This window comes from Rhipicephalus sanguineus, chromosome 4 (assembly GCF_013339695.2).
Source record: "Rhipicephalus sanguineus isolate Rsan-2018 chromosome 4, BIME_Rsan_1.4, whole genome shotgun sequence".
NCBI classification, from domain to species: Eukaryota; Metazoa; Arthropoda; class Arachnida; order Ixodida; family Ixodidae; genus Rhipicephalus; species Rhipicephalus sanguineus.
In genome coordinates this window covers 76653797-76665890 of record NC_051179.1, presented here as the reverse complement: position 1 = coordinate 76665890, position 12094 = coordinate 76653797, and the positions used below count along the sequence as shown (strand labels likewise).

The 12094-nt window shown below is 45.4% G+C and overlaps 1 protein-coding gene across 3 annotated transcripts in view; it reads left to right on the top strand.

Annotated features, from left to right (window-relative positions):
- The first annotated feature begins 4661 nt into the window (after nucleotides 1–4661).
- LOC119390264 (optomotor-blind protein) overlaps nucleotides 4662–12094 on the top strand; it is a 110518-nt gene continuing 103085 nt past the window's right edge. For 2 of the 3 annotated variants that reach the window (XM_049414708.1, XM_049414707.1), the window contains exon 1: nucleotides 4662–5287. In XM_049414708.1, the coding sequence (XP_049270665.1) occupies nucleotides 4884–5287 (404 nt within the window). In that variant the 5' untranslated portion in view covers nucleotides 4662–4883. The remainder of the gene's footprint in view (nucleotides 5288–12094) is intronic. The other variant, XM_037657841.2, reaches the window with a different exon arrangement.

Here is a 12094-nt window from a genome sequence, read left to right as displayed (position 1 = left end):
ATACGAGCATATCGACAGATAACATGATTAAGTGTCTGACCAAAAAAACCAGGTTTAAATGCTTTACTTCACGAATTTTCACAGTCGAAGGTAAAGTTACGTTGTGAATAAGTGAGAGACTCAGGAGTCCGCAAATGTGGTTACAATTTTATTGACTTACTATAGAATCCCGAGTTTGCTCCAAGAGCATTGTAGAGGTGCGGCGAGGATATACATCTTTATTACTTAGATCTTTATTGTCACACACACAGAGATCAATGTATATTATATGCATATATACATATATTATCATACTATATATGTAATATCAATCTTTACTATTATTGTTTGATATGTCAGCGGTTCCACGAAGCGTGAGATATCCTCTGCAAAATTACAATCAAGAAGCAGGAGCGTTTAATCCATTCTTGAGGAGAACAAGAGATATTCGAATGTGGAAATATAAGACCTGCGTACGTACGGATGGAGGCGCAAAAACTATATCTACTCGGAAGGCCATATCGCGGAACCAGCATCGACGACCGAAAACGCACTAAATAGCGGGAGGCCCAGATAACGACTATGATGCGCCAGCCGATGGCAGCCCGCTAACATGACCGTTGCTCGCGCCATAGGTCGCCAAAAAATGTGGAGCTCACTCAGACTCACTCATGGGATATATTTTGCCCTTAGGGCTCACTCGGACTCAGACTCATCTAAATATTACTCAATCGGACTCACTCAGACTCAGACTCACGGCTCGATCTGAGTCTGAGTGAGACTGAGTGAGTCGACTCATGAGTCCGTTAGCGTATAATTAGCTTTTTCGATCAAGATTTCAACGCACTTAAACGCCAATAGCTCGCATAATCGGTGCTCTACGATAACGCATTTTGATCTCCTACCTACACGTGCGACTTATCAGTGACTGCAGTCCAGTAAGGACATTTTTATTGAAAGGTATGACTCACACGAGATATTTTTATCAAGAACTTCCTTTGAAAAATTTTGCGGGGGGTGGGAGGGGGTCAAGGCACGCTTCTGATCAATAAATATTGAGCTGGCGTATGAACGCTATTACGTTGAAGTATCTGTGACTAGAAGTGAGCATCAACGTGAGTCGTCATAAGGCTGATAGTAATGTTGAAGTTGAGTAGTTATCTGCATTTCTCAGCAAAAAAATTGGGAGCTCACTCAGACTCACTCAAGACATATATTTTATGCTTGAGGCTCACTCGGACTCAGACTCAGCAAAATTTTCCTCAACCGGACTCACTCGGACTGATACTCACTAAAATTTGTCTCAACCGAACTGCCTCGGACCCAAACTCACGAAAATATTACTCGCCCGGACTCATGGCTCGATAAGAGTATGAGTGAGTCTGAGTGAATCGACTCATGAGTGAGTTTACCGACCTATGGCTCGCGCACTCCAAGTGGCCCGTGCGCAAGATATTGGACCCGACGGGATTTGAACGCGGAGCGAAAAATCGATGAGCGAGTCAGGGAGCAGCAACAGGGAGCATGTAGTTCACCTTTCCTCTCACAGATGGCTCCACGCGTTGCGGAAGCTCTCCAAACAGTGGTCTAACCATCGCTCCTCTGACACCTCTTAAAGTGTCGACTAATGTTTGCAGCACCCGGAGAGGTGGTGTTCCACTGTGGATGTTGTAAAGAAACGATTCCGTGAGATCTTAATCCACTCTTAATCAGGCCCCGCTTAAAGTGCCGGATATAGCCAGGAAAACAGACATTTTCCGTCTGGTTTCCTGGATATAGCCAGCATTTAACCAGAACCTGATTAAGAATGTGGTTTCCCCGCACAAGTTCGAATCCTGTCGACTGCGCCATTGTAAAGGAACGACACAGAAACAGCCCCCTTGCTGCGGGCCGGCAGTTATATTCTGGTCCTTATCACTCTAGCCTCCGAGCCATGGCCACTCTTCACACAATATATATCTCGTACACCTATTGCTTATATATGTACAGATGAAGGCGACAAAAACTATGAATTTTGAGATTCTGCTTAGCTTTAACGTCCTTCTTCAGTTCTTACTCCATTTTCTTAATTAGTATTACTATTAGGAATCCATACGCCAAATGTAAAAAGGATTATTGAACTTAAAAGAGGTACGGCTCTTCCTTTCATATAGCAACAATAAAATTCAATGACATTTAGGGCGTAGGCCTGTTTTCCAAAAAGGCGGTAAACCGCATCCACATGAAAGTGTATGCATTCCAACGTATACGTCTGCGGTGATTAGAAGGACCTTCACTTTCAGGATTGGTTTAAAATTTTCATTTAGAAACAGTTCTTTAGCGGGACACTTTCTTATGAACACGAGCGATCAATTTAAACAGCGGCTACTCGGTGTTAGTGAACTGCATAGCCATAAAAGTTCTATACATCTTTCCAGTACGAAAGTTGTGAACATGCAATTTTTTCTAGTCGCGCGAAAATGATGCAGAGTGAAATCTGTGTAGCTAGGTTCGTATACACCAGGTCCTATATTTACGAAACTCCTCGCAGATCTAATACTGCTCTTAATAGCAGATGCAAGCAAATAGTCATGTTTGATATAATATTAAAGAGGTGACTGGCAAATGTTAAATGTCACAACTAAAATGGCTGTAAGTTCGAAGATTCCATGTCGGCACCTTTCTTAGATACGCCAATAAACGTCTGTATTTGTTTTCTAACGAAACGTCGCATAGAGTTCTTGAAGAACATACCTCTAAGAACAATATCGTAAATTCTGATCTTTATATTGCTAATTTAGGCAGACTGATGGAGCCATTCGCAAATATGACACTGTTTCTAATTTCACATCCTAAAACCACACTTCGAGATGATATATCTATACGCTGCATCTGGAGTCCCAGTTATGACCTCTCGATGTTTTTTTTTTTTTTCATCTTCTTTTCTTGTTTTCCTATAACGTGCACTGCTATTTATTTCGCCTTGCGTGTTCAAAACGCGATCTGAATACCACTGCGAAGCGACGTTAGTGCAAGACAAGCATATACAGAGGGATTGCATACCTTTATTAGGCCACTTCGTAAAAATACGCGCTGCGGTCTCAGCGATGTGCATGGAAAATGACCCCTTTCAGACGGGCTTCTTCGAGGCGCCATTATCATCGCGAAACAAATACGGCCGGTGGCGAGCCGCCAAGCGTATCTACGAAGGACACAGAAGGCATTCGGCACGCAATCAAAATACTGCATGAGGCTGTTTCGCGGACACGAAACTGCGCCTGTAAGCATTGGATACTCCTAAAGCAGGCGCGCATCGCGAGTAGGCGTAGCAGGAAAGACGAACGAACACGGAGGGCCCACCAGATCGTTGCCACCCACGGCGAAAACAATGGTTGAAGTCGGACGCGTGAGAGAGAAGCCAAGGTGGAACTTTCGTCTTGACTCAAACAATGGCAACTCGAACGGAACAGCGAGAAGCGGACACGAAGAAGAGAGGAGGCGGGCGCCGTTATTCGAATCGTGTTTGCCGCCGCGCGTCGTTTTTCCGACGCCACGCCAGCCCGCCCGGTCCACCGAAGGACCATCAGCGATAACGTCGGAGCGCGCGCGTTGCCAAGTGGGTCACGCAGAATCGCCACTCACGAACGTGGAGAGTTGTGGTCGTGGAGTTGAGGCGCACGCGAAGAGACGAGCGGCGGGCAGGGCCTAGAAAGAGAACAAGCAGCGGGAATGCTCCCAAACACCCCCACAACAGGCACGCCGACACGCTAGGCAAAGGCGCGGTCACTGGACAATAATCGCCGGCACCGACGAGGGAAGACGCAACGCTTCCGGCGAGAGAACGGAGTTGCGACTGAAGGCGGCTGAGGTGAGCGGCGGCGCTGCTGACGCCCCTCTCGTCTGCGTCACGCGTGACGTCACTTCTCGGGAACCGCCTACCCCAAGCTCCGCCTCCGTCGAGAACGACGGCTGGAGGCAGAGGGGAAGAGAAGACGGGGGTGACAGTGGCGGCAAGTTTCGTGTCGACCGCGGCAGCTTTGCCTCCGAAAAACGCTCCGTTTTAGACCGTTCGAGAGGGGGGAAAAAGTTGGAAAATGCATCAGTTTCGATCGGCTCTTGGCGTGGTGGTTCAGAAAAGAAAGAACGCTAAGTAGACTTCTTCGCGGGAGTTTGCCCAGCTGTATGAAACCATCGGCAAGGACAATGTCGGTCCCAATCGTGCTCTCTTCACTGTTCACCACTAAGCTGTGTAGCAAAAGGCTTTGAAGATTGACAAAAAGAAAAAATGAAAAAGTGATGTGGAGAGAGCAGAGGAGGAAAAAGAGAGACGCTCGGAACAGCTGGCTCTGGCGCCTTGCAGCTCTTGAGTGGCAAGGCGCGAGAGTGACGGCGTGGCGAGGGGGGGTGGCTTCCACGGCGGCGTCGGAGGTGGCGGATTCAACGCCCCTCTCATTATCCGGGCCGGTCCGTTCTCGGGGGCCGGCGAATGGCGGCGTCTTCGGGGCCCACGTCACGGCCCCGGCGCCGCTATGGCGGCGCCGCCGGCGCCCTCGACGCGAGAATAGCTAATCACCAACGGCACCCCCCACCTCCGCGACACTCTTGCACCGCGGTTCGACCCCCCTCTACCGCGCGCCGCGTGAAAGCCCCCGGCGGCGCGCTTGGCTGTGTGTGCGTGCGTGTGCGCGCACAGGGGGCCCGTCATTTTCGCGCGGCGTAGGCACGCCTCCGGCCACCACCGCAGCAGCATCCTGCGCGTCGCTTCGGCGTCGCTCTCTCACGCGCGCGCGCGCCTCTTGTGTGAGTGTGTGCGTGCGTGTCGCGGGTTGTGTCGCGCCTGCCGGCGCCCCCACAGAGCCGTGGCGGCTGAGCACGGTGACAGAGCGGCGGGCTGCCCCTCGCTGCATCCTGCGCCGCCGCTGGAAATGCGCTCGTCGCCGGCCGAAGCCGCCGCTGCCGCCGCCGCCGCGATGGCGTTCCAGCCGTTTCTGAGACCGACGCCACCGGACTTCTCGGTACACTCGCTTCTCAGTGGTGCCGCCAGTGCACAGGCGTCGCCGTACTTCGCCGCAGCGGCGGCCGCCGGATTTCCCGCCGCCGCGCTGTTCCCAAAGTTGCACCCGGGGCCGGGACCCCCACCGCTGTCGGCCGAGGAGTTGCTCGCCGCGGCCGCGGCACACCGCGGCGGACCCCTGTTGAGACCACCTCCCGGGCTGGAGCCCGAAGACGACGGTGTGCAGGACGACCCCAAAGTGACGCTCGAGGCTAAGGAACTGTGGGAGAGGTTTCACACGTTCGGCACCGAGATGGTGATCACCAAGTCCGGCCGGTAAGAGAGATGACGCCTCGTTGCTTCGGCTCTTTTCGCTATACCATGAGATCATGCCCACGTCTGTTCCTCGCAATTTTATTGCTCTACAAGCACTCGTCGATAAATGATTGGCCGCAATCGAAGTCTTTAACATCACCGTGCAACGAGAACCACCGAAACGCATACATGACGAGCGCCCCGTTCGCGCAGTCACTACCAATAATTCACCATACTTATGGCTGAAAACGATAAATCGAGCTTGGGCCTGATGCACTCACCTGAAGAGTCACGACGCTGTCATAGTGATGTCGTCAATGTTGTGCGCGGGAACGAATGCATTTACATTACATCTGCACAAATGCGTAAGGAATTAATGGCTTCAGAAATAGAATCTTACCATGCGACAATAGCCCCCTGAATGTATGTTATTATTATTTTGCCCGGTAAACCACTCGATTAGCGCGACGCGGTCATTGTATTCGTGAAATCGCGATGTAGTGAAATATTTTCTTGTGTACATCTCGTCCTTATCCTCGATACATCACTTTCTGCCGAATTTTGAATGCGTATAACAAACCACAAGAGCTGACAAGACCTCAAACGCTGAGGTGAAATTGTATGCGCACATATACTGTTGCGAGCAGAAACATCGATCTGTGACGCATGCTTACAGCAGTGTGTTGGACCATGCACTCAGCCATCACAGTGAGAATTACAAACCTAGAAGGCGATGATGCGCAGTGCTTTGCACGATATATATGCTATAACGGTTTTAGACGTTACAGTGTTCTCCATGTTAATGGTTATATTAGTGTCGCTGTGGGTCGAGCACACAAATAGCTACATGACACAATACATGGTGTTGTTAAGTGCCGTCGAGTGTCTGTTGACTCCTACATGCACGAATACACACAGACGCCACTGAGATCTGTTTATTACATGTAAGCTCACCGAGACTTCTTCCCGTGCTATAAAGAATGCCATCAAGCCATCCGTCTCGTGTACGGGGGCTAGCTCGTCTTCTCTTTCGTTTTAGGAAGTTTGCCTGCCAGTAACTGACGCTTTATTGATTTGGTAGCCTACATGACAAGAAAAAATTATAGAAAACATTAGTCTCTGGACCAGTGCTTCGAGAAAAAGAAACAAGTGAAAAACCGTTCGGGATTATTCTCCGCCATGACCGAGAGATTGATTTGTTTTCCCATTCCTTGAAATTCTAAAAAAATATGTAATCACTGCATAGCTCGGAATATATTGTCTATAGCTTTATTGTTTCCATTTTTTTTTTCATATTTGCCCAAGCTTCATGACTCGGACCCATGCATATTGCCACTGGAAATACGTCAACCAGACGTGTCTTACGTTTAGTATGACGTCCTTAATTGTTTTTAATTATCTTTTAATGTCCATGAACTGCGTGTCTTCCCAGTAATACATGTATACAATATACAGCACACGTATAGCAGACAATTTTCTCTCTTCGGGCTCATGTAGAAAACATATATATTTCACCAAAACTATTATTGCATGGTTTAACTGAGTCATCTGTTCTTCGCCTTTTTTTCCTAACTTAGAATTGTTAATGTCTGGAACAAAAAACAGCATTTTCTGTTACCTTCTGAGTGGGGTCATTAAGTTAATTTAAATTCCCCTATTGAAATATAGTGTATAATCTATATACCGTAAGTTCGTTACCTTTGTTACTCCGATTTTCGCTCCCTTATATACATGTCTTCCGAATCGCAGTATTTGAGCACATATTCTGTGAATAATTTAGGCAAATGAGCGGAAAGAATACAAACCTAACAAACCCGCCTGTGTTACCAAGATCTGTCTTAATGATTGCGTGTTGTCCCCTTTGAAGGTTTTCTTTAGTTAACTGAAGAGGGGGTGTTAAGAGGTTCCCTTTTTCTTATGATATACTCAGAGCTTGGCGTGGTCGACTGAATGAAATGATTTGCTGTATAGTCTCGTATTACACGTGGTAGTATCATATTCATTTCTTTCTCTGTAATTTCTTGCGAGCATGTAACGCATCTATGGTGCTGATTTGTTTTGCGCATGCCACGCAGGCAAAGCAGCAAACTAACTGCATTAAAAAATATCAAAGACCGCATGTATACAACCCCGTGTAATGAAACGCAATGAAATGTTTTGTTCTGTGTATAGGTCTGCATGCAAAGCCTAATATTGGGAAAATTCTGCCACTGGAGCACAATAAGCTTGACAGTGCTGATTGTTGATTTGATAATCGCTGATTAGTGCACATTGAAGTCTCTCTTTAACAGATCTTCATGCTTCAATTAAGACTTCTAAAGTTGAATTTCGAGAAACCAGAGAATCACTCGTCAGCTCTTAACTCGATCATGCCATATAGTGTTTGGTTGATTGAGTGTTTGGGATACGTTGCAATGATATCCTCTTGAGAGTTAAGGTTGTGTTCGTCGTAGATGTATCATCTTCTGACCTGATGGCCACTCCGGTGCGTGTTCGTTTGCGACTCGGTTCTTATTAATGACTGGCATGCCAACTCAGTTTTCTTTTTAAGTGCAAGTGAATATCGTCCGTAATTTCTTTTGGAGGGTGTGTATATCGGCTGAAAAACTAGTCGAAAAACTCCTCGGTCATTTTCGCTGTCAATAAACCGCCCCGCTGCTGAATGATCCGACAGACAACACATTCCAGGCTTTTTGAAACTTTAGAATCACAGAAAATTTCATTTGTTCTTCCATACAAAAATTCAAGTCGCCACTCTGCACATCACTGAATTGGCAAACTACAGGCTGCGCTTATAAACGGTCGTGAAAAGCACAGCACTTATTTGTTCAAATGTGCCATTTAAATATATATAGGAAGCCAGACTACCATGCATACATGGACAAAATGATTACTTCCAACGTATTTGATAGGCCATGGATGCGCTGGTTGCATTTTTGTATTGTCTGGCTCTTTTCTTTTGTAAGTGTCAGCACGCCCTACATTCTGTCATGATGAACTTGATGAATCAGTGCCAACAAGCCCAACTTTCTCACATTCTGCGCTTACATTTCCATAAACAGTGAGATGAAGCTGTAACATTGTGTGTTGGGTTGCACTGTTTGCACCGCAACCTTCAGAACTCGCATAATCTCAGTACTGGCATCCGCATTCTCAATAGAATCTAACTGAAGTACAGCTAAACTGCACTGCCGAGAATTGACTACCGCTGGCTTCTGACTTCATGGGTACAGCTGAGTATAATGTAACCATCATTTCCAGTACCTTTGAAAATACTTGTATAGTCAACGCGCATTACAATGCACGATTGGTGTAATCACGAAAATATAACATGCTGGCATCAGTCGTGCCAACTCCGGAAGACGTGTGTGATGACGTCAACAGCCGCAGGAAGGATACCGAAGCCACAAATCATTCCTCCACGCCTCTTGAACGTCCTCGGGATTGTTTCTTGCGCAATTTTACCGATTCCAAGGTCACGTGTAACGTCTTCCGCTATCACTACGTCTATTGCAGATACCCGTGCAAATGGATGTCATTCTATAAATATATAAACACTGTTGTGTCTCCGCTGACCTTTGTTTTCTGTTAATAATAATACTTGGAGGGGTTTTGCGGGCCAATATCACTATATTATCGTGAGGCACGCCGTAACGGAGGACTTCAGATTAATTTTAAAAATAACTTTATTACTGTGTTCGGGATTTCAGGGGTATTTATTTATTTTATTTATTTTCAATACTGTGAGCCTTTTCCGGCTGTTAACGGGTGGGAAAGTTTACATCACTGGAAGAATATATGCAAACAGCATAGAAAATACACAAACAGCATAGCACAAACAGCACAATGCGAACTCGAAAACAAATGTATTAACAGCGCATAAGGAAATACAAAACAGCAGCATAGAAATGATGTTGTGCAAGTATACATAACAATAGGAATCTCAAAATTAGACACCGAGTGACTGAAGCTTTTCTTCGAAACTCGCGAGCGAATTCACACCTTCAAACATTTTAGGGCTTAGTTGATTCCATCCTTCAATTGTTTTGACCAGCAGAGAATGCTTGTAAACATCAACTCTAGACACAATAGGTCTAACAACGTACGGGTGGGAGGACCGGGGTGACACTCTGCCCGGAGGTGTATATATATATATATATATATATATATATACATATATATATATATATATATATATATATATATATATATAGTAACAACTGTCGAAATATGTCCTTTCTTGATGTCGTCCTGAGTTGCGGACGTTTGCTAATCGCCCGTTATCAGTTCAGTTTCTGTTGAGGCGCGGTCAAATATCGTCCGGTATTTCTGCTCTTAGTGCATTTTGCTTGTAAAACTAACCGAACTTATCCGTTAAACACTTTTTTTTTTTGGCTGTAGATGCATTCGACTGTCGCAATATACGAACAGCCATGCACTGGAGCTCTCTACGAAATTTCGGGCTTTTAGAAACGTAAATTTTGTTCGTCCAGGATGCAAGTCAGCGCAATCATCATCAGTTTGACTGTCCACTGTGGAAAAAAGGCCTCTCTCACGTTTCTCCAACTAACCCGGTCCTGCGTTTGCTGCATGCGGGCAAGTTATCCCCGCCAACTTCTTAATCTCATCTGACCACATTACGTTCTGCTTCCCAATGGCGCGCTTCTCTTGGAATCCACTCTTTTACTCTCAATGCCCAGCGGTTATCTTGCCTGCTCGCTGCGTGCCCTGCCCATGCTTTCTTGATTCCGACTAATACGTCCTTAACGCACGTTTGCTCCCTTACCCAATTTTTTCCCTTCTTGTTCTTTAAGGTTGCTCATATAATTTTACATGAATTGCTGTCATCCTCAATTTAAGTTGAACCCAGGGGGTTGATTGTTGTATTCATATAGGATGTAGTGGCTAAGTACTGCACTAGGGAGGTCAATTCTTGTCTGGTGAGGGAGTACAGTGCCGGCTCTAGTCAACGGTGTGAGGCGGCACCCCTGTCTAATTACACAAGTCCATCAACTCGCGTTTTTCTTCTTCTTCTTTTTTTTTTTTTTGATCCGCTGGGGAATTGTGAAGCACCGCGATTCAAACCACGGCCCTGTTGCTCGCGGGGCTGATCTTCTAATACCGCTACGCCATCGCTACACCACTATTCACAATGCACACAACTAAACGGGGAAGCTACAAGTTTCAGCCTCGTTTCTTTTTTGGTGGCATATGCTCGTACAGTGGTCCAATTGAGCCGCGAAAAAAATATATATACACAGTTATACACATACATATGTCCTCGCGATCACGGCGCACCACATATTTATTTTGCTGCGATGCGCATTTAGCTTCCTGTTGTGCTTGTGTTCATCTGTGGTACAACGCAAATGATTGTGTAGGCTATCGAGATACTGTAGCTCAGTGCAGACAAAATGTATTATTCTCTTCTCTATTTACTTCTCTTTCGGATTGTGCAGAGATTTTGTTAGATGCATGTTAATCATTAAACCTGTCGTACCCTTTTCAAGCTGCTTTATCATAGTTGATCATGCGCGAAACCTGCGATGGTCTCAGAAGCAAGTGCAAGTAATCCGTGTGCATGTTTGTTTTTTTTTGTTTTTTTTTTTGCAAGATTGGTCAGCGACAAGATATAAGTAAATCAGGCGTCTGGGACAGCAGGCGCACGTGTCTTTAAATTTCTTGATCAATTCACTTAGATGTATGAAAAGTTTTGTCAACTAAATTGTCACCGCCTCGTCTCCAAAAATATATATAGTTAAGTGATGAAGGAGGATGATAGTGAGGTTATTACGAGAGAAATCGAGCGGTAAGAGTGCTTTAAGCTAATTGCTGTGAGACAGGGAGTTGAATATTCAGTTAAAAATAATAGAACAGGACGTCCTAAAGCTTCCGCAACTGTGCACAAGTCAGTAAAGATAAACTATTCAAGATTGAGGATCAGAACCTGAAACCCCTTCTTTTCCCCGTAGTGTTAAGGAAGCCAGATATATTGGACCCAGAGATACGTAAAAAAAAAAGACAGAAAAAAGGCCTGTACATCCAATATAAGTCGCTAAAGCGTTGCCAAGTCATATGAACAAGCGAATATCGCTATTAGCGCCACAGAGAGAATAATTGTAAAATTAACCAGAATAAGGATTTTAAAATGTCTCAGTTGAGTTTCAATCGACAGAGTCGCTATGATGCGTACAAACATGAGAACGTATAATAATATTTTTCCACAATTCGGATTTCTTTATAATTTCGTACTTAGGAAAATCCGTACTTCGTTAATTTGACCGAAACTTCCAAACGCAAATAACATATAACACGAGAATTTTCGCCAGTACTTGTATTAGCTTTATCGTCGCTCATTTGGCGCACAGTATGTACATTTTCGTTGCTTTGATTGCGTATCTGTTTCGTTTTAGCTCGTATAAATATCCAATGACGAGATCATACAACCCGCAAGAAATAATGTGTGCCAAACGGATCTTGTCTGACTGCGAGTCCAGTTTAGCCTCCATGACGAGCCTTAAAGCATGTTACACGGAAGTCTTTTAAAATTGGAACACACAAAAACTAATTTTATTATTTCCTTTCTCAGCACACCGCAGTTTTCAATTTTGGTTTCTGCATACATACACGGGTAATAAGAGAAGACACATCAATCGTAATTTTTAGTATGAGCCGATTTAGATGCGTCGGATAAATGTTTGCAAGTGGGCATATTTTGGATTCAGTCGCAACCAAACGCTGGTAGCGTTATTTTGCAGGAAAAAAAAATTGCGTTGAACGAGCACAGCAAGAGATAAAAGAGGCGAGCAAGGAAAGAGAGTGCTGCGC